Below are 26,341 nucleotides of genomic sequence, written 5' to 3' on the forward strand. Positions count from 1 at the left end.
CGGCGCGTCACGACCATGGCGGCGGACTCCGACGTGCTCCACTTCCAGTTCGAGCAGCAGGGGGACGCCGTGCTGCAGAAGATGAACCTGCTGCGGCAGCAGAACCTCTTCTGCGACGTGTCCATCTACATCAACGACACCGAGTTCCACGGGCACAAGGTGATCTTTGCCGCCTGCTCCACCTTCATGAGGGACCAGTTCCTGCTCACGCAGTCACAGCAGGTGCGGATCACCATCCTGCAGAGTGCGGAGGTGGGCCGGAAGCTGCTCCTGTCCTGCTACACGGGGGCTCTGGAGGTGAAGAGGAAGGAGCTCCTGAAGTACCTCACAGCGGCCAGTTACCTGCAGATGGTGCACATTGTGGAGAAATGCACCGAGGCCCTGTCCAGGTACCTCGAGATCGATGCCTCCGTGGAGGGCGGCGGAGGGTGCGGCGAGAAATGCCATTCGTCCGACATGGAGCTGGGCGTCAAGGGCGGCTGCCCCGACAGAGACTGCGAAATCATCGAGATCTCCGAGGACAGCCCTGCGAACCCAGAGGAGCACATCAAGCAGGAAAAGGGGGACGCCCAGCCGCCCACCATGCAAGGCTTGGTACCGGAGAGGAAGGAGGTTAAAAGCCCCGAGATCTCGACCGTCGAGATCGGCTATAAGGATGATGAGATCTGCATCTTCCGGGTGGATTCGCTAAATGCCGCTGGCGTGGAAGCCGAGCAGTTCTCGCAGCCCTGCACCTCCTCCAAAACAAGCCTGTATTTCCCCGAGACGCAGCACTCGCTGATCAACTCGACAGTGGAGAGCAGGATGACGGAAGTGCCCGGTGCTCAGTTCCAGAGCTTCAGCGGCGAGACCCCGGAAGGGGCTGCGAGCGCCATGGGCGGCTTCCAGAGCCCCGAGGACTCCAGCTACTCCTGGCGGCACCAGTGCCCAAAGTGCCCCCGGGGGTTCCTGCACCTGGAGAACTACCTCCGCCACCTGAAGATGCACAAGCTGTTCCTGTGCTTGCAGTGCGGGAAGACCTTCACCCAGAAGAAGAACCTGAACCGGCACATCCGGGGCCACATGGGGATCCGCCCGTTCCAGTGCATGGTGTGCCTGAAGACGTTCACGGCCAAGAGCACGCTGCAGGACCACCTGAACATCCACAGCGGGGACCGGCCCTACAAGTGCCACTGCTGCGACATGGACTTCAAGCACAAATCTGCCCTCAAGAAGCACCTGACCTCCGTCCACGGGAGGGGCACCGTGGACAAGGCTGCCTTTGACGCCATCACGGAAGTCCGCATAGACTACGACTAGCCACCCTCTCCGTGGGCGGGCGGGCGGGCGGGCCGGGGAACTTGCTCTTCCTCTCGCCTACGTCCCGGCCCTGCAAAATTTGGGCGGGCAGACACCCCCCCCCCCCGCATTTCCACTGAAGTTCGAGCAGGCTGGTGAACCTAGGCTCACCCAGGGTAAGAATTCCGCCCGAGCAATCAAACAAACATTGAAGCGGAACAAACATGGGCTCTTTTGGAGCCAAGAATGCCTGCGGTAACTATGTAAGTGAGGGGAAGGTTTGAACAAGATAGCACCTAGATTTGTTAGGTGCTTTTTAATCGGTATTAGTTATTTGCAAGAGATGGTATCGGTGTGCTTTTTTAATGGAGACAATGGTGGATTTAGCATTTTATTGGGAATTTGACAGGCAGAAATTTGAGCCAGAGAATGACAGGGAAACGGATTGAGGACCTCGGGAAATATTATCTGAAAGGACACCTTCACAGTTCTTTAAGAATTAAAAAAGAGGACGAGTTCTACTCTTAGAACCCTCTTTCCTGAGCTTTCATCCTTTTCCATGGGTGCTGGCTCTACTCGGGAGGACCAAATCAGGCCGAAACAAACATACCAGCTCAGCTGGTAAATTAACAGGTGAAGACAGAGACTCCGTTCCTTCCAACAGAAACATTTAGGAGCTCTGTTATTGCTAATATTGACATGATTGTGTCCCATAAAGAGAAGGGGTTGTCCTTGGCTTGCAGCTTTTTAATCCCCTCCTGCTGGGTGGGATTAAAACTTTCATTGCATCTGGGGGGCACCACTTCGGGGAAGGATTAATGGCATCCTTGGACTGATCTTTGCTAAGTGCCTTTGGATCAAATGCTTTTGAATCCACTGGTGCAAAGAGTCCTTTAAGATTCTGGTACACAACTCTGATGGTGAGAAAGAGCGGATGTTTTCGATGCTCTCGAGTCATCCTCACCATTGCTATATTCTATCCCACCTGCTGCTCTGGCTATCCTTGTGTGAGTCTCTGAAAAAAAGGAAGAGTGAACGGAAAATGCCAGCAGCTGCCTGGCCCCCTCCAGACGTGGTGTACTACAAGTCCCATCATTGGGAGCCTCAGTGCTCTGAGGCATGGAAACACTGCTGCGTTCCACCATTCCCTTGGAGTTCTCACTCTCGAAGGGCCCTTTTCAGCTGGGGATCCAGCGGCGCTGGGCAAAGTGCAAGACGCAAGGATGCCATAAAACTGCGGTTCAACACACCTGCCCATTAGGAAGGGGCAAATAACGTTGCGTTGCTTTTTCCGCTGAGCCCGCCTGGGTCTTACCTTGGGAGCAATGCCCACACTTCGCTTCAGATATCCTTCTGGTCCGTCGGGCGCAGTTGGTGGAGATGTCGATTCGGCTTTCGGCAGTGTGCATCTTTCCCGCGGCAGCCACACTGCTCTGTCTTTGAGCAGGAAAGCCCGCGAAGAAACCGAGGCCCCGGCCATTGCGATGGGTCGCCTCGTATCCCTTTCCAGGATGGCATCTGTCCTGTATATACACGGATATAAACAAACGTTTTCTCTAGTAACATAATCTGCTCTACGCGTGTTCTATATCATATGATTTGTTGGTCTTGCCTCTTTGTATAGGTGGATATAAACTTTCTGTTGTGCTGATAATATGTACTGCAAGCAGTCGCTTGACACTAAACTCTGTATTTGAATGGTATCGTCCTTCCGTTTGCTGTTGCGGAGCTGATTCTCCATCTCCAGACCTTTCCTAGAGAGCAGTTTGTGTGTCTACTCAGGCCAGTGTGTTCACTTCACAAGAGGTCGTGAAGACACCACTCTCCAAGTGCTGATGCACAGTCATGGGAGTGGCACCTTTGATGTCCTGCTTACTGGTCTGCGTGCATTTTTATTTCGTATTATTTGTAGCGAAAATAAATTCTGCCCAGAGCTGATGGGTTTCTTTTGATCCTCCTGAATTAACAGAAAATGCTACTGGCGGCTTTGGCAACTTTTGGAGATCACAAACCTGAGAGAGGCATAGATTTTTCTTAACTAATGGGAAGCCCATCATTTATGCTTGCCCCTTCTATTTTATAAGCCTTGCATAAAAATATTCCTGTCTTTGTATTGCATCCTCTCCCAATGTCTCCTTTGCTTCTCCACAAATTTATGGGAATAATTGAGTATAGTAAACATTTATCAACAATTATTGACGAGAAGCATTGATAATGATGCACTTTGATACTTCTTATTCTTACATTACTTTGCTTAACTGCCACCTTCGGTTTCACCGAAAGATTTGCAAAGAAAAAGATATATGCAGATTGCTCTGCTAGAAAGAACTACAAGAAGAATAGTCCCTTAATTTCTTCCAGATTTAATTATTTGTCCTGAAGCTGTAACCAGAGATAGAATTAAACCTTCCTTCTGTACCTTAAATAATTTCCATAGCTAATTATCCTACATTTTTGTATTTTGGTCGAAATGTATTTGGATGCACTATAACTTCTGCTACAGAGCATGTCAGCTAACAGGGCAATGCTTCAGCCCTGAGACAATGTCAAGAGAAGCCACGGGCAAAATAGGTGGCTTATAAATGTTTTAAATAGATAAACAAATGCAGAGGCTCATAGGGCTTTTCAATTTCCTAGATCCATGGTTGGGACAGATATCCAGCCTTTGATTCTCTCCTCCCTTGCAGCTAGCACAAGAAAAAAGCGAAACCCTGCATCAGCGGTTTCTCCAAAAATGTAAGAGCAATCCTGGAGCAGGGGCTTAGGAGTAAGAAGGGCAATAATCAACACCATATCTAACTGGCACCTCAGCCTCCCTCCATCTCCTTCCAAAGCATCGCACTTGGGTGGCTAAAATCTGATCCGGCTGCTTTGTGAAGCGGAAGGAGAACAGCCAAGTTTTGCCTCCTCCTGTGGATAGGATGGTTTCTAATCCCGAGTTGAGGATTATCGGCAGCCGCACTAGAGTGTCCTTTAAGTGTGCAATCCAATGCATGGATGCATAGGAATGCACCCTATGTCCATTTTGTTTACTGCTTCTTTTAAAAAGCTGCAAGCTTATACATGCTTACCTGATTATTAAGCCTCACTGAATTCAAGCACGAGGTTGCGCTGTAAGGTGTCCATCTATACTCCCCACAAACGCTCAGCAGCCTCTCTTTATACAAAGGATCTTGTAGCCCCTTAATGACTAGCATGTTTATTCTGGAATACGATTTTGCAGAGCCCGTCCTCCTCATCAGATGCAGGAAGGGTTCATCTACAAATGTACGGAAACAGATGTAAACATCCTGAATTTATTTATATAGAATTTTGTGAACAATATATTTAAATAATACATTATCATTTAATCTGTATTGTTTCACATAATTCCTGTATATCCAAACCTATCTCAAGGTCCTCGGACAAAGCCAGGCCCTTGAGTAATTTTTTTGAAAATGGTAACAAATCAAAGCCAGACCAGTGTATTAGCTTCTTACTGATGCATTTTTAAAGTTGGGTTTCGGCTTGTTTTTCCTTCCAGCCTTGTCAATTCAGTTTAAATACCGAAAGCTTTGCTTCCTTCATGGCCGTATTGCCGAGAGGCAGGAATACCGAGAGCCGGGCGGTGCCGGGGCTGAGCGGGGCCCAGCTAGGCGACTCGGGGCCGGCCGCCGCCCCTCGGGCCAACCCGCCTCACAAGGCGGTGGTTGTGGGGACAGAGCGAGAGCAGCAGCAGGAGGGAGACTGGTGTGAAGCGCTTTGAGTTCGCAAGAAAAAAGCGCGGTACAAATCTAATAAATAACGACAGGGAGGAAGCGCCCGGCTCGGGGAGACGAACGGAGGGCCGGCCGGGCGCCGGCTTCGCCCGCGGGTTCGCGTGCCGTGGCCCGCGGGGGCCGCCCGGCCTGGGGCGGCGCCTCGGGCCCGCGCGATGCGGGGGGCGGACTCTATGGTCCCTTCCGGCCGCCGCTCTGGGCGCCGGGCTCGTCGGCCGCTGCGCGCGCCGCGGCCGGCCGGCACGTGACCGGGGAGGGCGGGCGTGAGTCGCGCGTCTCGCGAGAGGGAGCCGGGCCCGCGGTGGGCGGGGCTCCCGGCTGTCACCGCGATGAGGAGACGCCGCCGCCGCCGCCGACGCCGGGCCGCTCCGGGGTGTGCCCCTCAGGGGGTGTGAGGAGAGGCCGGTCCTCCGCAGGTACGGCGCGGGCCGGCGGGGGGCGCCCGGAGGGGCAGCCCCGCCCCGTGGGCCTCCGGGGAGGGGGTGGGGGAGGGGCGTGGCGCCCGCGGCGGCCCCTCCCCCGCGCAACCGTCCCTGCGGGGGGAGGGGGCGGCCGGGCCGCGGGGGGCGGCGGGATGCGGGCCCGCGGGGCCCGCCGGCCCCCCCGCCCAGGGGAGCTGCCCCGCCGTGGGGCGGAAGCGCCCCTCGCCCGCCGTCGTTCTCCGAGGGCCATGGGGGGGTCTTCCTTTTCCCGGGGCGCGGGGGTTGCATAAGGGCGGCCCACGGGGTCCCCGAAAGGCCTCCTCCGTAAGCATTTCTAAGGCATAATCGATCAACTTCCTTTCGTTGTAAAAGTCAAGGTAGAATGCAAATTATCTCCGTTGTGTCCCCCCCCCCCCAGTGCCTTCATTTTTGTGCCCCCGGGCTCTGCTCCCCCCTTCGAAGCCACCACCGCGGGTGGGCCGGGAGCCTCTCCGCACCTGGCGCCCAGCAGGAGGGCTAGCGCCCATCCTTCAGCCGGGGACCACCTGTTTTCCCTCCCTGCGTCTCGCCAGCTCTGTCCCGTCATCTCTTGCCCCCCCCACCACCACCTCTCTTGCATGCCCTGGTCGCTACTCGCTACACAGGTGGCATAGTAATACAATCCATACAGCGTGATTCTCAGGTGGGTTGGAACAGCGGGGAAGAAAGCCCTTGAGCATCCCAGCCCTGGTGCTGGCAGCAAGCCTTCAGATGATGCAGAGCGCTTCTTCGAGCATGGAATTCAGATGTGTGAAGTTGCATGCTCACGTTTTTGTCATGCCTGGATCAAGCATGTGCTGTCATGAATCGCAGGGGCAGAGCATTCGCTCCCTGGGCTTTTTCAGCCGTGTCGCTTCTGTGTACAATGTAGCGCATATGTTGGAACTGTGTGTGTGTATATCCTTCCCTGGCCACTGCCTATGTGGCTGTCTTGGTTGGCGCTGCTTCCCAGCCAATGCTCACATTTGTGTACACACAAGCAAATCTGTGTTTTGTCACCTGTGTTTATCTGTGCTAGGCCCGTGTTGTACGTTGGTGCACACATGGATGTGTGTTCTGTATTTGGAGTGGCCTTTGCATTCTAGGCGAAAAGCATTTGAGCTCCAATTTGTTAATGTTGCATTAGATTGTCTTCTCAAGCTTTTAAGTCGTCTATTTGACTTATTTTAAATTATGTCTCCTACATGTTCTACTCCACATTCAGGGGAGGATGAAATCCCAACTAAACTGTTGATGGTCTGTGCTGTTTTTTTTTTTAATTGTACAATTGTAACATATACCTTCTTTTTACTGGGGATGCCAGAGTATTTATTAAAATAAATTCCTGCAAATTCTGGATCTAGTTTGCTTAGTGGTTAAAATACAGTTACACTTTTATGCAAAATGAAATATGCTCCTTCTATCTCTGCGTCTTTTAGTGAGATTGAGCAAAATTGCTGATGGAAATGGCCTTGGATCTTAGTTAGGTGGTCCAACGTATTTTTCACCAGCTTATGCTTTATAGTAAATTAGATAGTACAAAAAATGTCAGCTCCTTAACACAACAGCTTTGATCTGGTCTGTGTCCTGAAGATTCTGAACGCAATCACCAAAATCTTTAGGAGTACAAAATAGTTCTTGGACTGTTTAAAGTTGTTATGCTGTGGACTGCTGAGAAATGTGCGCGTGTAGCTAAATCCACTTCTTCAGCAGGTAGGATTTTTCATAGGTTTGGCAGTCAGAAAGCATTTGGAGAGTTCAGAACACTATGAAAATTGGTCTGACCTGATAAAAGGCAGCTCCCAGTGTTCCTAACAGTTTCTCCTGATACGTTTATTTGATATTTTCCTTGTTTATTCTGTTGCTTTTTAGACCTATGTGAGTACATTTTAAATTTGCTGCCATTTTAATAAGAACATTAAAAAAGCCCGGGTGCATCATACCCAAGTCCATCTGCCAAGCACTCCATTCGTGGTGGCAAACCAGCAGCCCACAGGATCCCTCAAGCAGGATGGGTGCAAGATCTCTACCCACTCAAGCTGCTCCGCAACAGGTGTATGCAGACATGCCCCCCAAGGTAACGCAGAGGTAGCACACAGCCAGCAAAACTAGTAGCTACTGATAGCCGCCTCCCTCACGAACCTGTGTATTCCCTTTAAAGCCATCTGGATGGGCAGCCATCACCACTTCCCATGGCGGCGCATTCCACAGTTGAACGATATGGTGTGTCAAGAAGTACACCTGTCTTCTTTTCCCTGTCCTAAACCTCCCACTAATCAGCTTCATAGGATGACAGCAGGTTCAAGTGTCATGGGACAGGTAGAAAAATGCACCCCTCTGCTCTTTTTCTCCATACCACACATTATTTTAAAAACCTCTAGCGTGTCTCCCCTTATTTGCCTTTTTTTTAAAAAGCTAAACAGTCCCAGTCATTGCGACTGCTCCTTATAAGGGAGCTGTTCCAGCTCCGTGATCAATTTTGCTGTCTTCTCTGTACCTTTTCCAGCTCAGTAATGTCCTTTTTCAGGTAAGGCAACCAGAATTGAATACAGTATTCCAAGTGCAGTTGCACCAGAGACTCGTATAAGGGAAGCAACATTCTGCCAGTTCTATTTTCTATTCTATTCTGTTTTCTAAACGGGCCTAGTGTGGATATTGCATTTTTCACAGCAGCCATGCACTGGGCCGACCTTTTCATCAAGCCGTCCACCGCCACTCCAGGATCCCTTTCTTGCTCAGTTACTGCTAGCCCAGATCCCATCAGTGTATACCTGAAGTTGGGATTTTTTGCCCCAATGTGTATTACTTTACACTTCCTTGTATTGAGCTGCAGTTGCCATTTTGATGTCCATTTTCCCAGCTTGGAGAGTTCCCATGGTTTTAACCACCCTAAAAACGTTAGTGTCATCAGCAAACTTGGCCACTTTCTTTCTCCTAATTTCAGATCATTTATGTATAGGTTGAAAAGCACCGGTCCTAATACTCCATTCATTACATCATTGGGAGAAATTGCTATGTACTCCCACTCTCTGCATTCTGTTCTTTAACCAGTTAGTGATTCAGCAGAGTACACCCCCCCCCTTTATTCCGTGACCGCTTAGTTTGCTCAGGAGACTTTGGTGAGGGAATTTGTCAGAAGCAAAAGCCCCCCCCCCATCTACATGCCTGTTGACACTCTCAAAGAACTCCAGTAGGTTAGTGAGACAAGATTTCTCCTTGCAGAAGCCATGCTGTTTTTCCCCCCAGCAGAGCTTGTTCTTCGACGTGCTTATGATTCAATCTTTAATCATGCTTTTGAGCGGTTGATCCAGAACAGATGTTACACTAACTGGCCTGTTATTCCCTTGATATGCCTTGGATCCCTTTTTAAAAAATTTGTGCTGCATTGGCCATTTTCTAACCTTATGGTGCAAGGGCTAATTTTAGGGACATGTTAAATATTTTTGTAAGAAGCCTAGCAATTTTCTGTTTGAGTTCTCTGAGAACTCAAGAATGGATACCAAGTGACTTTCAGTTTGTCAGTAGGAGTGAGAATTTCATCTTTTGTCATTACTATCTGCCTTAATTCCTTAGATTCTCTTCCAGAACACGAAAGTTCAGGGGCAGGGATCTGCTTTGCATCATCTGCTGTGAAGACCAGTTAAAAATAAGTCATTCACCTGCTCCTGGTCCCCCGTTAGTGCTCCTTTAATTCCATTATCATCCAATGGTCCAACTGCTGCTTTAGCTGCTTTCTTTTTTCTGATATATTTGAAGAATTCTCCATTGTTGGCCTTGCTATTGTTAGCAAAATGCTTCCCTGCTACTCTGATAGCCTGCTTGCATCTCCCTTGTGCAAACTCGTGGTCCCTTCTGCTTTTTCTTTTTCTTTTTAATTATTATTACTTGGGCAGGACTTCAATTTTTAAAGGAAGCTTTCTTTGCTCTAAGCGCGTCCTGGACTCCACGCTTTAAGCACGCTGGTGAGCTCCTGGACTTTGCGCTGCCTTTCCTCCCTTGCAGGACACGTAGTAGCTGTGCCTCTACTGCAGTGTTTCTGAATAATCTCCAAGCGCCTTGAAGTGATTCACACTTCGCGATTTCCCTCTTTGCGATTTCCCTCTTTGGTGTCGTCTTTACCAGTTCCTTCATTCTTGAAAAGTTTCCTCTTTTGAAGTCGAACGCAGCCGTGTTCAACCCTTTTGGCCGTCTTTCAACGATGTATATTAAATCTGATACCAGCATGGTCACTCTTACTGAACGGCATGGCAACATTTATATCTTGCACTCTGTCCTGGGCAGCCCCACCTAGGAATAAATCCAGGAATGCCCCCCTCCGGTTGGTTCCACTACCAACCACTTCAGAGTATAGTCATTTAGGAGATGGAGCAGTTGAACATCCCTGCCATAAAATAAAACGTGCATGAAAAGATAACCTCTTTCAACAAAGTGCAATAGCAGATTTCCACCCAGTTCAACTTGCTTGTCCATCCACCCCAGCTTACCCCATTGCATGCATCTCAGAACTGTAGAAAAGAAGTCACTTCCTTTCAATATTAACATTCATGAGCCTGTTTCCTTTTTGAAGTTCAAATGAAATAATAATAAACAAGCGAGGGTGAGGTTTCAGTTTGCGTTTCGCTGCTGTTCTTTTGTGGAAAGGAAATGTGGCTTGAAAAGCCACTCTCCTCTCAGGTGGTACCTTTGAGGGTTTTAATAACAAAAAGATTGCACTCTGCCCATGCCGTGTTGTTACTGATATTCTCCTGCAGGGAGACCTGCTTCGGTTATGGCCGGAACTTATTCCTATGGAAATTCAGATGCTGTGACCTGGAAACATGTGGAGGCAGGCAGGAGCTAATCAGGTGTGAAACAGTGGCACTCTGCACATGTTCAGGAGTATGCCGTCTTTATTTCCTCACATACTGAGGAGAGGGCCCTGGGCCAGACTGAGGCTTGGCTTGCAGCAGGCACAACATATGCAGAAATAAGTGAGGCTGTGCTATGTAGAGGAGGTTTATTTAAGCTGTAGGTCATCATGTCTAAAGGATGCGGGGCGCTATTATTGTGACTGCCGCTTTTTCCTGGACTTTCACTATGACTCAGGCCTCTGTAGAAGAAAACGGGTGGGTGAAATGATAGACATTCTCTCCGTAAGTAAATCTTCATGCGTTTCCTAATATGTGTAGTGCTGAACCCCTTCTCCAGATAATTCTGGAATCCTTCCCTTTCCGTAGACATATTCCATTTCTTTTCAGCTCAGACAGGAAATTTGCACCCCCTTCTCTCCCTAAACCCTGTAATTAAACTCTCTTGAGCATGAAGGTCTTAGGCTCCCAAAATCATGGCCCTGGGGCGAGCAGTGGGTGGGGGGTTCCTAAGATTTGCATTAGAGACTAAAAGCAATGTTCTCAACACTTACTTGGTCTCAGTGGAGTTTAGAGTTCTAGCAGAATCTGCTTAAAATTGTCATTCAACAGAAGTGTCCTTGCTATGTTTAAATAAGCACCATTAATTTAAGCAGGCCTAAAACATAGCACTGGGGTGTAGCGCCCTTGACTCAGAATCTCTGGGTGTAACTCGCCCCATCCTGAACACCTGGGGGGTGAGAGCAAAACTACACTGAACAAATAATGTTCATTGTGGTGATTGTTTAGCTGAAACACCACAAATCCGCAGCTGAGGCGCACAGCACCTTTTGCTGTTTTACCTGGGCACCTGCTCATTAGAATTAGGCTTCCTGTGCTCGTGGGCATTCTGTTGATTTATCACAACTCAGAGTTAGAGGGCTCCTCTGTGAAGACAGATTCATGGAGGATGGATCTGTCAGCTGCTGTTCGTGGTAACAGGTAGGAAGGAATCCTCTGCGTTCTGAGGCATGGTCCCATTCTGTGCCTCGTGTGGGGGGTGAGGCCGAATGCGACGTAGAAAAACAGGGGAAGCGCAAGTCTGTGGCTAATTGCGAATGTTAGCTCACACCTCAGTTGTCTGTGGTGATGCCTCCCAGCCTATGGAGTGCCTGCAGATGCTTTTTGAGAAGAGCATTAAGGCGATCACCTTGCATATTATTCTTCATTGCATTTGCAGTGAAAGCAGGTGTGGAACTGTTCAAAATAAAGCAGGGCAACTGGCCCCAGTTACCCATCTTCCCTGGCCACATGCAGCTGTGGGACAGTGACCCACACAGGCCCCACCCTTCCGTGGTGCACATGCAGCCTCTCATCCCGAGCGGTGGCTTGGGATGGGCAGTGAAATGAGCGCCCCCCCCCCCCGGCCTCTCCAGGTCTCCATTGCGATGTGGCAGCCGTGCCAGAACAGAGATCTGGTGCCCACCAGATAGATGTGTTGGTCCGCAGCTCCTCTCCTTGCCGGCCAGCATAGCCAATAATTTAGTCCAAAATGCCTGGCAGCTTGGCCAGGGCATGCAGAAGCTGTAGGCCTTTTTCTGTCTAAATTTGCACCCTACGTGACATTTCTGAGAAGGCCTCAGATATATCACCCATCATCCAAAACGCTGCTATATTCTAAGCTAGTCACAGCGGCCAGACGATTTCTGTCGTGGGGGGGCGGGGGGGGGTCCTTATCTTAAAACACCAGTTGAAGCTCTGGAAAGTTAAGTGAATAGTTATGGCATGGAAGAGGCATAGGGTTAGGCCAATAAAATGTTGAATCAGCAAAAAAGCACAGCAGATATTCATGTGCGAATGAATCAGAAATAATACACCTTCCAAATGTTAACACTCGGCATGGAGATAAGAACACTGTGTATCCTGTTGCTTTTGGGCATTAGATAAGGAAGGTTCCACACAGAATTTTTAAGCAGATGGTTGCAATTAAAATGTATGCAGAAAAGCAAGCCTTAAATCAGGAGGCACCAAGGAAGCGTTTTGATGTGTTGCTTGTAATCAAATTGCCACTCAGCCAAAACCCGATTGAAATATGAAACCAGAAGTTGTGGAATGTGGGTGCACTCAGATGTGCTCCGCTTTTAGCGCTCTTTCCGATACTCCTGTGCTTCGTGGCCTCCCTCGTTCATTCCTGTGGGCGCATCACGCCATTGCCCTCTTCCATGCCTGCGTTTCCGATGCAGAAGGAGGCCCAGGCCTTCTCTGCTTGGACCCACCTGGCTCTTTCTGGAGCAGGGAATACTGGCCTCGTGCGGTTGGCGGCGTGGCCAGCTGCGGGGCTGATGTCCGTGGGCTGCTTTCCCCACTGCTTGTTCGCTTTCCTTCTCCGGGTGCGCAAGCGGTGGCTGGAGCAGAAGCCTCCATCCTGTCTCTGTCCCCTCTGGCTGGCTATGGGTTGGTCCTGGAGGGAGAGGCTGGGTCTGCGGGCAGCGAAACAGACCAGAAAAGGAGGCTGGCCACCAGCATCTTGTCCGGCCAGAAACAGAGCAAACGCAGGGGCCTTCTGATGAAACAGCCTCCATGTTTCCGAGAGGGAGGTGTGCTGGTGTGAGGAGTTCACTCGTTGCCAGAGCTCAACTGATTTGGTTTCCCTCTCGCTGGTACCCCGAAGCTCAGGCCTGCTTGGTTACCCTGCAACACTCCAGCCGAGGCCGGGGTGGCTCCCCTGTTCCATTCTGGTCGGCTGCTGGCAGTGCTCAAGTTGAAAAGGCTTCTCTCCCCACTCCCATTTGCGTTGTTCCCTTGCAAAGGAAATTGACATTCCAAAGCGGAACTTTCAGAATTGGAATGCTGTGCAAATTTCGCACACGCTGTTATTGTGCACAGGCTCCTCTTGTCCTTTGATCAGTAGAGGCACTGAAGCCCCTTCCCCCTCAAAACCCACTGGCTGTCTTTATAAGCCATCTTTTCAGCTCCTGTTGCTCACACCTTGAAGCATTTCTTCATGATCATAAGGACTAGAAACTTAACTATTTGACAGTGAGGGGAGTGTCAAGAAAAAGCTGAGATTCTCAGGGATCTGTATTAATGATCTGTATTAAGCCCCCTCCCCCCTGCTCCCACATAATCACAGCATGCGCTCTGCTCTGACTGTGTCAGATGGACAATGTCTGAAAGTGTGAAAAATAATAATGAACTTAACTGACTGGAAAGCTGGTTCAACATTTTCTAGAACCGCTATGCTAGAGAGGAAAGGATGGTTTGTTTGTGGGCAACAAGTCAGCACCCTGCTAACCCCCGGTTTGTTTTCAGGGTTGTCGTACCCACAGTAAGTCGTGGCGTTGTCTAAACCCGGGCAACGGACCCCACTTTGGGTCCAGGGAAGCAGTGAGCAAACCTCTTGGCGAGAGTGGCTAACCCTTGCCTCCCTCACTGGGCTCACCTGCGCCGTGGCGGCACATGACAGCCGTCCCACCAACGCCGTTGGAGCACGTGGAGCGGCTGTCGTGGTCCGGCGTCGCCTGCTGGAATGGTCAGCCCGCTTCATGCCCGCAGCTTCCCCCCTTTTCCCAGAAATGATGTTTTGCTGTCCGGCAGGGACCAGCCATGGACTTTGACCCGGAGAGGCTGCAAATAGGAAACTATATGCATATATGTTTACGTTGATTGGACTGCACCCTATTTTTTACTTTCCTGGGCTCCTCCCACAAACCGCAGCTCCCCAGAACTGCATTTAGTCACCTTCGCCGTGTGTACTCCTACACCCGATCACTGTCCAATCTGCTGCATCGAGTTTGGGGAGATTTATCAGAGCCACATCTGCATTGAGTGAAAAAGGGAGCTAAATTTGCACGTCGCCTGATAATGGCTGTTACCTTAGCCCAGATCTGCCAGTGCACACTCCCACACAAACTTCAGTCGCACACCGCACTGACTTATGCAGCTCCTTCAAAGTAAAAGGAACTGTTTAAGCAGCCACAGAAGACATGTAGTGCAAGACGTGTTGGAGAATTTCCTCCGTCTGCTCCCGTAGCAGGCCCTCCGGAAGCAAAGGACAAGCCTCTTGAAGCCAGCCCGGAGTGGAAATGAGCGGTGTGCAGCTGGATAATCGCTAAGCCATTTGCTTGCTTACTATGGCCTTCGTCTCAGCCATGCCGCCTCTGTTTCGGCCCCCATATGAGCTTGTAACTGGACTGCTGCAGTGGGGTCGCCTTCCCTCTGCTTGCCTTTGAGTGAAAATGTCGGCTGCCTTTCCAGCACAGAATCCCCAGGGGTGGCCCACTGTGCTTACAGGCAACTCTCCCGCCCTCCAGGCGCTAACGTAGCCCAGGTGTGCCTCCGTGAATGCTCTGTCTACCTTTTCAGCTGCCGGGCCCTGGGGCGTGACGGCATGGTCTGCTAGCCGCCCGAAGGAGCCCCCTTCCCCAGGCTGCCACGATGCCTGTGCAGGCGGCGCAGTGGACGGAGTTCCTGTCCTGCCCGATCTGCTACAACGAGTTCGACGAGAACGTGCACAAGCCCATCAGCTTGGGCTGCTCCCACACGGTGTGCAAGACCTGCCTGAACAAGCTGCACCGCAAGGCCTGCCCGTTCGACCAGACGGCCATCAACACGGACATCGACGTGCTTCCCGTCAACTTCGCGCTTCTTCAGTTGGTCGGAGCACAGGTAGGGGCAAGGGACGTCCCCCGTCCGTCTCGTGGGCTCAGTGACGCGATGTGGGGCTCTCGCAGCTGCGAATGATGTGAAAGACAAAACAGGTAAAAGGGAAAAAGCAATATGGCAGGACAGAAAGCGTTCAGACGTGGCTGGCCAGTTCAGGAGGTGGCGTTCCTCTCGCTACCAGAAGCCAAACGGGAAAACCGCCCCTGCTTCTGGAGACGTTGCCTGTCATCAGGGCTGTTTTCCATCAGCGGCTTTCTTATTGCTACGCGCTGTCAAGTCGTCTCGGACTTGCGGTGACCGTATGAATGAACGCCTTCTGAAATAGCCTGTCCTTGATGGCTCTTGTGAACTCAAGGCTGTGGCTGCCTTTGTGGAATCAATCCATCCCATAGCTGGGCTTCCCCTTCTCCTGCCATCTCACGATGTGATGGCTTTACCCTCTATAAATTTGCCTGAAGTGGCAGCCGGCACTCCATCTTGTGGTGGCAAATGCATGACGACGCGCCGCACGAAGGAGCAACGTTGCGTCCGTGAGATAAATGGCTATGGCCGTGCCATCAGCCCACTTTGCTCCTTGGGGAGTTCCACAAGCGATGTGGGGAGGTTGCGGCCAACGGGGAGCCCACAGCCTCGGAGCAAAGTAGAGTCCTAGAGAGACGATCGTACGGAAAGAGCAGGGGCTAATGTCACTCCAAGTGCTTCAAGTCAGTCGCAGGTGAGGATAAGGCTTAAGCCAAAGGCTTTGCAGAAAAGGAGGGCTTTGAAGGTACGGGGAGAGGTCGCGCCGAGCCCTTCCGCACTTCACTGAGGCTGTGTTTGCACAGAACACTTGAGTCAGAATGATCCAGGGTCGCCCTCGTTTGTCTTCTCCCGCAGGTGAAGCCAACCAGGAACTTAGCAGGGTGGAGAAGCTTAGCTTCGCCTGGGTGCCTGGCTTGCTGGTTTTTTAGCAAGCCGGGCTCCATAAGCCAGCTGCAGCCCCGGGCCAGGCTGCAGAGATGGCCCAGGAATCTGGTTTAGACGAGACGCTAAGCTTTTCTGCCCTGCTGCATGAGTTCAGCTGCTCCCACTTGCAGGAGGAGCAAACCTGTGGATTTCCAAAAGAATTCTGGCTTCGTACTCAGTGCAGAAGTGGCCTGTATGTCTTCGTACTGATTTGCTGCCATCCCTGACGTTTCTTGGCTGCTGCTGCATTGTTTGGAATGGGCTCAAGCCAAAGGCACGGTGAGGAAGGAAGCTGCTGCGTCCCAAGACATGGTGCTTCTTCACTGGGTCGCCAGAAGCCTCCCTCCCCGAAGGGCAGTGCTGCTCGCCTGTAACGGGGCCTGCTCAAAGAAGCCCGGTTGCTTTTTGGCCAGGCAGATCTTAAGACAGCCGCATGATCTTGCATCTTTCCAGAGCTGGGTGGGTTGTTTGCCAGTGGTGAACAATCTCCTGTGCCATTCCAGTTGAAATATGCATGTGTGTGTGTGTGCGCGCGCACACACACACACACACACACACACACAAATCCGTGTTGGTAACCATTGCCTTTTTCTCTTCTGCCCTTGATAGGTACCTGATCATCAGACCATCAAGCTAAGCAACCTAGGAGAGAACAAGCACTATGAGGTAGCAAAGAAGTGTGTTGAAGACCTGGCACTTTATTTAAAGCCGCTAAGCGGGGGCAAGGGTAAGTTCCCGCAGGACCAGTGAAAGGGCCCCGGGTCCCTTGGAGTCAGGCGGAAAGTTGGCTTTCTCGTGTGACTGGATTGGTGTTCACGAATCACTATTACTGTTTTTGGTGGGAGAAGTTGCTACCCACAGTTGTGGGGCGGGTTCGCACTTCTATTTTATGCGCTGCTTTGAACCACTCAGAAATCTTTGGCTATCAGACAGCGAGTGGATGGATGGATGGATGGACGAGTTGATGGATGCGTTCTAAGTGCTCCGCGTGCGATCTTGCCCCACACGCCCGAGTGTGGGACCCTTTCTCCTTTGTCTGGGCGCGTCTCCCAGCTCACCTTCTTTCTTGCGCCTCCGCACGAAGGTGTCGCCAGCTTGAATCCGAGCGCGCTGAGCCGGCCGATGCAGCGGAAGCTGGTGACTCTGGTGAACTGCCAGCTGGTGGAGGAGGAGGGCCGCGTCAGGGCCATGCGCGCAGCCCGCTCGCTCGGGGAGAGGACCGTGACCGAGCTGATCCTGCAGCACCAGAACCCCCAGCAGCTGTCGGCCAACCTCTGGGCCGCGGTCCGGGCTCGCGGGTGCCAGTTCCTGGGGCCAGGTAAGCTGTGGCCGGGGCGCGGGGCGGGGTGGCAGCTCCCTGGCTTCGGGCCGCTGCCGACTCCAGCCTTTGTCTTCACCGGGGAGCGGTCGGGAAAAGCACTGGGGCAGCGAGTCTTCGAAACAAAGCCGGAGGCTTTGGAAAGGGCACCTGTGCGGCCGGCAGGGCTGCTGCTGCCTGGGCCCCGTCAGCGCCACTTCCAGGGGGTGTGTCTGGGAGCGCTGGGGAGGCCCTGCTGGGTCACGCTCCCCCCTCGCGGCGGCGGCCTGCAGGAGGGACTCTCGGCCCGGTCTGCACACTGGCGGGACATGGCAGTGCGATGCACTGGGCCACCCGGGGGCGGGGTAGGGATCCGCTGCGTGAATGCGCCCCTCTTCTTAAAAACTCGCTCTGTGAATCGGGGGTTAGCGCAAGGGACGGAGGCTGGGGCGGAAGGAGCTTGCCCCTTGTGCTAGTTCTCGTGTCGCGGGAGATCTTTTGGGCAAGGTGGGAACGCACCCCGCTCCAGGGCCTCTCGCTTGCCTCCTGCGGCCGTGCAGCCCACTCCGCCACCTCATGGCCGGCCCATTCCTCTGCGCGGGTGTAGGCCAGGCCTTGGTCTTCCAGCAGACCAAGAGCCCCCAGTGACAGTGACACAGATTTCCCCTTCTCGCCTGCATTTCACGGAAATTTATGGGATTGCCCTCTGCAGGGCTCTCGCAGTTGCCCGGGAACAGCCTTTAGTGTTTTCGGCATTTGTCAGTCCCGAGTTCTAAAAGTGCCCGAGCGTACAACCTTATGTAAGTTCAGGCTGAACAGAAGCCCACCGCTCCCAGCATGCCCGGCTGTGCTAGCCAGGCTTGCCGCGAGTGGCCGGCCTCTTCCCTGTGGATGTTGGCATTGGACAGCACTTTGCGGGGCCGAGTGGCTACTTCCGAAAGCCGTCCCCTCGCCCTGCAGCTCCCAGTCCCCTCAGGGGTACACCAGGTGGCCCCCCTGTGCCTTTTCAGGGAGCAGCGTCCTGCTCTCAGCCCACACGGTCGCAGAACACAGTTCCGCCGAAGCGGGGCCGCCTCCTCTCATCTGTTCTGGTTTCTTGTCTGTGGCCTTCTGAGGACGGAACTTCCGCTTTTGGGTTTGTAGCCATGCAGGAAGAAGCCTTGAAGCTGGTGCTGCTGGCCTTGGAAGACGGCTCTGCCCTCTCCAGAAAGGTCCTGGTGCTTTTCGTTGTCCAGAGGCTGGAGCCGAGGTTCCCGCAGGCTTCCAAGACCAGCATTGGGCACGTGGTGCAGCTGCTGTACCGGGCGTCTTGCTTCAAGGTGTGCAGCTCTCGCGCTTGATCCTGTACGCGCGGCTCGAGCGGCGGCGGCTGCCCGCCCCCCTGCAGGAGCGGCAGCCCCGCGGCTGTTCCTCTGAGGCGCCCCTGTGTGCGAAACGAGCGCGGCCGGCATTCAGCGCAGCGGCGGCCGGCGATGGCGTGCCGGTGGTGTTTTCACCACTCCTTCCGCCTTTCCCCTGTTCCTTTCTTCACCTTTGCCCGCATCCCTCCCTCTTCCCCGGAAGGAGCCCACACTGGCTCACACGGTCCTCCCCTTCTCTGTGGCACCTGCTTTTTGCACACACGTGAGCGGTGAACCGAGTCGTCACAGAGGATTCACCCCCCCCGTCCCCTGCTTATTTGTCCCTGTTTCCTCGTGTGTATGGCTCACTGAGGACGACCCTCCGCACAGCGAAGGGACAGCCTTTTATGGACCTGTTGGTGTTCGTGGACTAGCGCCCACGCTTAAAAGATGGCTGCTCTTTCGCATGCCACGTGGGCCTCTGTTGTTTTCGCTGCCGCCAACCTTCCCAGCTACCCTCGGGAAGTTCCCTTGCTCCTTTGCTTCACATTGACTGCATTCCTCCGGTCCTTTAAAAACATGCTGTCAAAACCGGGCATCTAAACGCAGGTGGCTGTGCTTGTTCCAATTCTGTGCGCGTGTCGATGGGGAAAAGGCCAGCAACTCCAGCGTCTTCCGGCCAGCGGCGCTCCCTGGGGGCTGTCGGGGGCTGTCGGGCTTTTCTCTGTCTCAACCCGCATAGGCCTGTGGCCGAAATGAGTGCATGTATCCGAGCAGGTTACCAAAAGGGACGAGGATTCCTCTCTGATGCAGCTGAAGGAGGAGTTTCGCAGCTATGAGGCATTACGGAGGGAGCACGATGCCCAGATTGTCCACATTGCCATGGAAGCCGGGCTCCGGATTTCCCCGGAGCAGTGGTCCTCCCTGCTGTACGGTGACCTGGCCCACAAATCGCACATGCAGTCCATCATTGACAAGGTGAGCCTGGCCTCGGAACGCTGGCCCCCGCCAGTTATCTCTTTCCTTGCTTATTTACCTGTTTGTTTGTTTTCAGTGCCTCGTGTGCCCTCTGATTATGCCAAAATCTCCAGATGGTTTATATCTTCTGGGCTTGACGCATCTGATGATGAAGCTGCATAGGGCAGATTCTGAGCTGAGAGGCAGAGCCCCTTAGCGCTGATCCTCAGCTTATGCGGGCTGAAGGTGCGGGCCCCTTTGCTAAGCCACGGTCTCCCCTGTCCCTCCCCACCCTGCTCCTTTCTAACTGTTTTGGGCTTCGACTCCCATCGGCCACTGCCAGGAGGTCTGTGGTCAAGAAAGCTTGGGCGTGTGGTCCGAAGCCTCTGAAAGGCACCAGGCTGGAGAGGGATGGTTTAGCTGCTCACGCTACGCACGTGGCGGCCCCCTGACAGTTGAAAAGCCTGAAAAAAACCACAGGTTCTGTGGGATTCTTCCTCCTATGATGCGGCGCATGGCCTGTTTCTTGCCTCCAGCTACAGTCTCCAGAATCCTTCGCAAAAAGCGTGCAGGAGTTGACAATTGTTCTGCAACGTACGGCTGACCCTGCCAATTTAAACCGGCTTCGCCCCCATTTGGAGCTCTTGGCCAACATAGATCCCAACCCAGGTATGTGCAGACGTCCCGAGTGCGAATTCTGCAGGGGGCGAAGCATCCGGAAATGGCACACCAGAAGACGCAGAAAGTGACGCGCTTCCCCCCCCCACCTGAGCACTGATTTCATTGTCATTTTTACCTGCCCTTTCTTCATTCAGTTTTCAAATTAACACCATAATTTTATCCATGACGGCTCAGGAGTGAGACCATTCGATTTCAGTGGCATTTACTCTGAGGTGGTCTAATATGGGATTGCCCTAGTAATTGCCTAAGACACTGCTTGTATGGTTTAAACGCCCTTCCGTCCTCTTTAAAACCAATACAGCTTTCATGAGGAGCTGGCTGGATTTGTGATGTGACCAAGACCGGCCAAGTATCGCTCAGCTTGACTGGCTTTGGTTACAAACTGCAGATCCAGCTTTTCCAAAATGTAATTCCGTGGGGTGAAGAGAAAGGCTGTGCTTGTATGCAGGCAAATGCTTCCTGGGCGGACCCACCGTTTGGGCGCGAGTCCTTCCATCTGCATTTCTGAGGCAGACTTTCTGCCCGACATGGAAAACCTGGGGAATCTTGACCAGCCGCCCTCGCATTATGCAATTGTGTTGCTGGTCTTGGCAGTCTGTCTGAACCCAGACCAGGCATAATCCTGCACTGGCTCTGCAGTCGTCTTCTGTTAAGTCGCAGAAGCAGGAGAAAACCACCACGGAGCTTTTAGGTTCCATTTCGACCTTGCAGGAATGTTGTGAAAGAACCAAGGAGTGCGTCTCAGGGGCTCAGTTCCCAGTGAAGCAGGGCAGGACAGCTGGCCGCACGGCGGGCGGTCCTGAGCGTGTTCGCTGGGCCTGTCCTGTGCTTCAGAAGACTTTCTCCTCCTCTTCCTCCTCCTCCCAGATGCAGCCTCTCCAACATGGGAGCAGCTGGAAAACGGGATGGTGGCTGTGAAGACGGTGGTTCACGGCCTCGTGGACTTCATCCAGAACTACAGTAGGAAAGGCCACGAAACTCCACAGGTATTACCTGTCTGGCTGGTTTTTAGTCTGCTTTTCAGTGTCCCAGATTCCCAAAGCTGGGGATGAATTTAAACGAAATCGTGCAAACAGTAAACACAGCGGAGGGCCAGAGTGTGGGGAATGGTGTGCGCAGAGAGGAGAGCAAAGCCGATCGCTTCCGCCGTTTCAGGCTGAGAAGGTTTTGGTGTCCCTCGGGTCCCCAGCCTTCCTGGGTCAGTGGGCACAGTGGAGATGGTGATGGCTTGTGCAAACCAGCTGCCGGCGGAGTTGGCCGCTTGTTCCAGGGGTACTTGGGTGCTTCCACCGGTGGATTTGTTTGGCAGGAGGGGGGCAGATCGGAATCCGCACGAGGAGTGGCCTTCCCGTTGGCTCTCCCTCTTTGTCCCGCCATCCAGCACCCCGATCCCACCTCCGGGTGTGCTGAGCGTGGCCAGGCAGGACGGTGGCTGGCCAGGCAAACCCTTCCCCGTGGCCATGTGTGGTCCGGGCTCTCCCGCTCCGGAGGGGTGATGGAACGCAGCCTTTCCGGTGGTCGCGATGCGTGCTGAGCCCTGCCTTTAAGCAAGGCATGTATTGACTGGCCCCCCCTCTTCTTCCGAAAGCCGCAGCCCAACAGCAAGTACAAAACGAGCATGTGCCGTGACCTGCGGCAGCAAGGCGGGTGCCCGCGAGGGACCAACTGCACGTTCGCGCACTCTCAGGAGGAGCTGGAGAAGTGAGTACGAGGAGGGGGCGGGTGGCTCCCCCTGCTGGTGGCCTCCACGGGCACACCTGAGCGGGGGACCCTCCGTGCCCTTTGGGTCTGTGTGTCTTCTGGTGCTTTCCCACGGCTTCTGCTGTCTTTTCGCTCACTGCAGACAATCTGTTCAGAAAGAGAAAGGGAATGGCTATAAAATTCCTCCTTACGTTGGGGGGGGCACTAAGAGCAGCCTGTCTGGAACCCGCCCCCCCAGGGCTGTGGTGTAGATTAGAGGAATGGGGGAATCATGGAGCCTGGCCTCCTTCCAAACTCTGTGCAACTGTTTCCACGACAACTTCCGATAGAAGAGAAATCGAGCCCTCTTCTTGTTGCTGGCTTCCAGGGGAATCTGTTTTCTCTGATTCAGCTGCTCGGGAAAAGTGCCTCTCCCCACCGTGTTTTGTAACTGCAGGTACCGCCTGCGGAACAAGAAGATCAGTGCCACGGTGAGGACCTTCCCTCTGCTAGGCAAAGCCAACGTCACGAGCACCGTCTCCACCACGGCGGCTGCAAACGTCATTTCCATCATCGGAAGCGCCGAGGCGGCTGGGAAGATGGTGCCGAGCAGCAACGGGATCGCCAGCCTGGAAAGCGGCGTCCCCCAGCTGATCCCCCGCTGTGCCGACACCTCTTCCTTAAGGACTCTGGAGAATGTGAAGAAAGCGGGGAAGGCGGGTGCCAACGGCCAGGCCGTTTCCGCCTCCCCGACGGATCCCCTGCCGGAAAAGTACGTCCCGCGGGTGGAGAGCAGGTGCCCTGCCCAGTCCTGCTTCTGATGGTAGCAGCAGAGCCGAGCTCATCTGGAGGAAGCCGTTCCCAGCTTCCAAGAGGCGTCCCCCCCACCCCCTGCAGACGCACAGTCCCTTTCCTTGAAACAGGGGGGCCTCTTTCAGGATGGCCCCTGCCGTCCCCTCCAGGCGCGCCTCAACTAAAGCCAAAGAAGGAATGGTCCTTCTCCCATTGGCACTCAAGGGCTTAGCCGTAGAAGAGATGCGATGGACGGATGGATCAAGATCCCTCTCGGGCGTTTCTCAGTGAGGTGACAGCCTGAACCCCCCCCTCTCTTTCAGTAAAATCGGTTCGCCCCCGAAGACGCCCGTCAGCCAGGCAGCAGCTACCTCAGCAGGCCCCCCTCCTGCCCCGCCACCACCTCCTGTCGGCACTGAGATGAGCACCCTCACCCCCAAATCCGGCCCCTTCACCGCCAGAGTGCCCATCTACCCCCCGCACTCCGACAGCCTTCAGTACTTCCAAGATCCTCGGGCTCACCTCTCCTATGAAGCCCAGCAGTACCCGCAACCAGGTGAGCCGCTGGCCCGGGTCCCAGGCACTGCCACAGCCGCGGGAGAGGGTGGCCGCTGGAAGGGGCCTCTGGGGCTCCCCCGGAGCATGCCCGGCCGTCCCAATTGTCCTTCGAGGCCTCTTGGCGCCAGATAGATTTCCCCAGCGCAAGGTGAGCAGCGTGCAGACCCCACGCGGCCTCTGCTATTCCACCCAAGTGCCCGGAGAAAAGCTTTGAAAGGGGGAAATGGCGTCTCCACTCACTAAAACAGTCCAGTCTGGCTCGCAAGCTCGCTCTCTTTGACTCTTGCTGCCCTCCAGTTTGTGCTGCCAGTGCCTGTCTCTTCCGTTCTCTCTCTCCTTTCTGCGTCACTGTTTGCACCCGGGGAAAAGCGCCCGAGCGGAGAGACCGGGGCAGAGAGGACAGTGGGCCCGCAGAGCTGCCGTGGCAGTGGAGCAGGCGGGGCTTTTCTGTGCCCGCCCCACATGACAGCACCCCCTTCCCCTAGCGCCAGCCCTCCTGTTGTCCACGTTCCAGGGGAAGGACATCGTCCATTCCCGTCGGGCGGATCATGGTCGCGGGGGAGCACCAGGGGGAAGGGTTCTGCTGCACCCGCGTCCCGCTTGCGGCCTTCCCGTTCAGACTCTGTGAGGAGGATAGGCGTCTCTCCGTGCGAGCTGCATGGACAGGCATGCGTCCTTCTCCGTGCCCAGCGCAGGGGTCGCAGGAGGCGAGGGAGCGGTCCTTCCCTCATCCGGCCATCTGTTGCACCTCTCAGGAAATGACCCGTCCGTCCCAGAAGCACAGCTCAGCTGGCCTTTTCGGAGCCTAGTGCAATTGTTGTGCAAGTCGAGAACTTCTGTGGACTTACTGACACACCTGTGTAATTTCTAAGAAGAACCTGCTTGTTTTTGTGCCTGTGCGTAGCGTTGTGGCAAAAACGGGAACGCATGCGCATTGCCAAGGACGTGGCAGCTAGTTAACATTTGGAAGCTGACGAAGTCGAGTCTTGGCAGAGGTGCCCTGTTTTCACAGCAGTAGCCTGTGTTGTGCGATAATCGGAAGAGGATGCCCATTTACACATGTGTAAACGTGAGAGCAGGCAAGAGTCATATGGAGCTGGCATTCAAAGCAAAGAGCAAGTGGAATTGCATTTGGATTGGGCTGCCTCTGGTCAGAAGAGATGCCACACTCTGCTCCCCTGACATCTCGAAAATAATCCTCGCTTGGCTGGTAGATTCCTGGCATCACCGTTTCTCCCCGGGCTGCCTCTCCAGGCAAATTTTCTATTTCCAGGGGACTGTTTTTACTTCCGGGAGTGTGCAAAACGGATGTGAAACAAGGCCTCTGGCTTTGTGACATGTTTCCCGATCGGCAGAGCTCAGCGTTTGTCTCTCGTTCCGCAGGATACTACCCTCCGCCGCCGACGGTCCCAGCCGGTGTGGCGCCGTGTCTCCCGCGCTTCGTGAGGTCCGGCAACGTCTCGGAAAGCCCCCTTCCGCCTGCCTCGGTGCCGTACGGCGATCATTACAGCGCATTCCCCCCTCGGGACAGGCTGGGCTCTCCTTACCAGCAGCCGCCCCCGCAGCCATACGGGCCGGTCCCGCCGGTGCCCTCCGGGATGTACGCCCCGGTGTACGACAGCCGGCGCATCTGGCGGCCGCAGGTGTACCCGCGGGACGACATCCTCAGGAGCAACTCGCTGCCTGCCATGGACGTCGTGCACCCCCCCGTCTATCAGACGTTCCTGCGGGAGAGATACAGCTCCCTGGACAGCTACTACTCCATGCCGTGCCAGCTGCCAGCAGACCAGAGGACAGTGCCTTTGCCAAGGGTAGGTGCCGGCCTCCGCCACTCGCCCTCTGCCTCCCGCCCCGCGTGCCTGGGCAGCTCTGGCCCCGTGAGGCTCTTTGGCCTCGGGGGCCACCGTCTCCCAAGCCTCAGCCCTTCCAGAGCTTGGCTCGCTGCTGCGCTTTCCTTCCCGAGCTGCTGCTGCGTGTGGTGTGCGGGGCTGCGGTGTTTTCAGTCTTTCCGGGATGCCGCCGCCGTGTTGTGTGTGCCCGGTGGGCAGACTGGCCGGACCGGCGCTGCCACAGACGAGGAGCGTGAGGTCCACCAAAGTATCCTGCCGGCCCCAAGCTGCCCACCCTCGTTTTGCAAGGCCCAGGCCCCAGCCTGCTGCTGGAGGCATCCTGGCGGGTGAAGCCGGCGTTCCCTTGACGGGCTTCTGCAGCAGTGCAAAGACATTCTGCTTCCAGCTGCGGCCTCGGATCCCAGCCCGGGAGGGCACGCAGTTCCGCTTTTGTCAGGAAGAATTTGGGCTTGGTGACAGGAGGCCTGGCCTCCTGCCCACCTTCCTCTTTGTGTCCGTGGCCGAGCAGTCGGTGCCTGCAGCTGGAGCGAGCTGCCCCCGTGTGTGTTGGCGCTGCCCCGTCCTTCAAGCACGTGTCTGGCATCTTCCTCCTAGGAGCCTTGCAGCCACTTGAAGGCCACTTTTGACGACCCACTGAGAAGGAAACCGGAGCAGTGGGCTCCATGCCATGCACAGAAAGCACCTCTCGTGTCGTCCTCCGCTCTCCCTGGGGCGACGCAGTCTCCGCCGCCACCTTCTCCACTCTTCAGCATGGATTTCAGTGCGGAGGTAAGGCACCCGAGCCTCCGGGGCTGGAAGGGAGGAGTCGCCGCCCTCTCTGATCTCTTGATGACCCTTACCCCTTACCCTTACCCCTGGAACCTCCCCCCCTCTCTCTGTGCATGTGTGCATGCGTACACTACCCTTCCCGTGTAGGTCAGGGGTGTTTATTCATTAGAGCAAGGGTGGGTGGCTTTTAGGCCCACACAGGCGGGCTGTGATGCCCATTCTCACATCACTAGCTCTGCCTCCCAGGGCCAAGGAGCAGTGCAGGGTCAGGACCGTCCCGGCCTTTTCTCCCCCGCAGTTCTGCGAGAGCCCCAGTGACCTGAGCAGCGCCAAGTACGAGGACGACCGGCTCTCCCACTACTCCCCGTGGTCGTGCGGCACCATCAGCTCGTGCATCGGCGCCATCGAGTCGGAGCCCAAGGATGTCATTGCCAATTCCGGTGCGGTGCTCCTGGTAAGGCAGCGTCGCCTGTCGAGCCGCGCCTGCTTCAGCAGGCCGCCCGGGG

The 26,341-nt window shown here is 54.4% G+C and overlaps 2 protein-coding genes, 1 long non-coding RNA gene and 1 other non-coding gene across 5 annotated transcripts in view; 3 read left to right on the top strand and 1 right to left on the bottom strand.

Moving 5' to 3' along the window:
- Nucleotides 1-1,372, top strand: ZBTB6 (zinc finger and BTB domain containing 6). The gene has a single exon (XM_044440129.1). It carries the CDS (start codon nt 16-18, stop codon nt 1,297-1,299), a length of 1,284 nt encoding a protein of 427 aa, XP_044296064.1. The 5' UTR covers nt 1-15; the 3' UTR covers nt 1,300-1,372.
- Nucleotides 1,373-2,082: 710 nt separating this feature from the next.
- LOC123028369 lies at nt 2,083-5,073 on the bottom strand. The gene is made up of 3 exons (XR_006415669.1): nt 4,758-5,073; nt 4,350-4,537; nt 2,083-2,801 (listed from the first exon to the last, which is right to left on the bottom strand). It is a non-coding gene; the product is annotated as an uncharacterized LOC123028369 (long non-coding RNA).
- Nucleotides 5,074-5,339: 266 nt separating this feature from the next.
- The window catches only part of RC3H2 (ring finger and CCCH-type domains 2), a 30,678-nt gene continuing 9,676 nt past the window's right edge, over nt 5,340-26,341 (top strand). For both annotated transcript variants that reach the window (XM_044439908.1, XM_044439909.1), the window contains exons 1-14: nt 5,340-5,452; nt 14,668-14,970; nt 16,522-16,639; nt 16,997-17,230; nt 18,353-18,528; nt 19,327-19,527; nt 20,043-20,175; nt 21,055-21,173; nt 21,776-21,888; nt 22,325-22,639; nt 22,983-23,215; nt 24,601-25,028; nt 25,662-25,835; nt 26,134-26,289. In XM_044439908.1, coding sequence (XP_044295843.1) covers nt 14,740-14,970; nt 16,522-16,639; nt 16,997-17,230; nt 18,353-18,528; nt 19,327-19,527; nt 20,043-20,175; nt 21,055-21,173; nt 21,776-21,888; nt 22,325-22,639; nt 22,983-23,215; nt 24,601-25,028; nt 25,662-25,835; nt 26,134-26,289 — 2,631 coding nt within the window. In that variant the 5' untranslated portion in view covers nt 5,340-5,452; nt 14,668-14,739. The remainder of the gene's footprint in view (nt 5,453-14,667; nt 14,971-16,521; nt 16,640-16,996; nt 17,231-18,352; nt 18,529-19,326; nt 19,528-20,042; nt 20,176-21,054; nt 21,174-21,775; nt 21,889-22,324; nt 22,640-22,982; nt 23,216-24,600; nt 25,029-25,661; nt 25,836-26,133; nt 26,290-26,341) is intronic.
- Nucleotides 19,665-19,757, top strand: LOC123028402. Its single transcript, XR_006415676.1, has one exon. It is a non-coding gene; the product is annotated as a small nucleolar RNA SNORD90 (small nucleolar RNA).

This window comes from Varanus komodoensis, unplaced genomic scaffold, assembly GCF_004798865.1.
Source record: "Varanus komodoensis strain SLA01 unplaced genomic scaffold, ASM479886v1 scaffold36, whole genome shotgun sequence".
Lineage (NCBI taxonomy): Eukaryota > Metazoa > Chordata > Lepidosauria > Squamata > Varanidae > Varanus > Varanus komodoensis.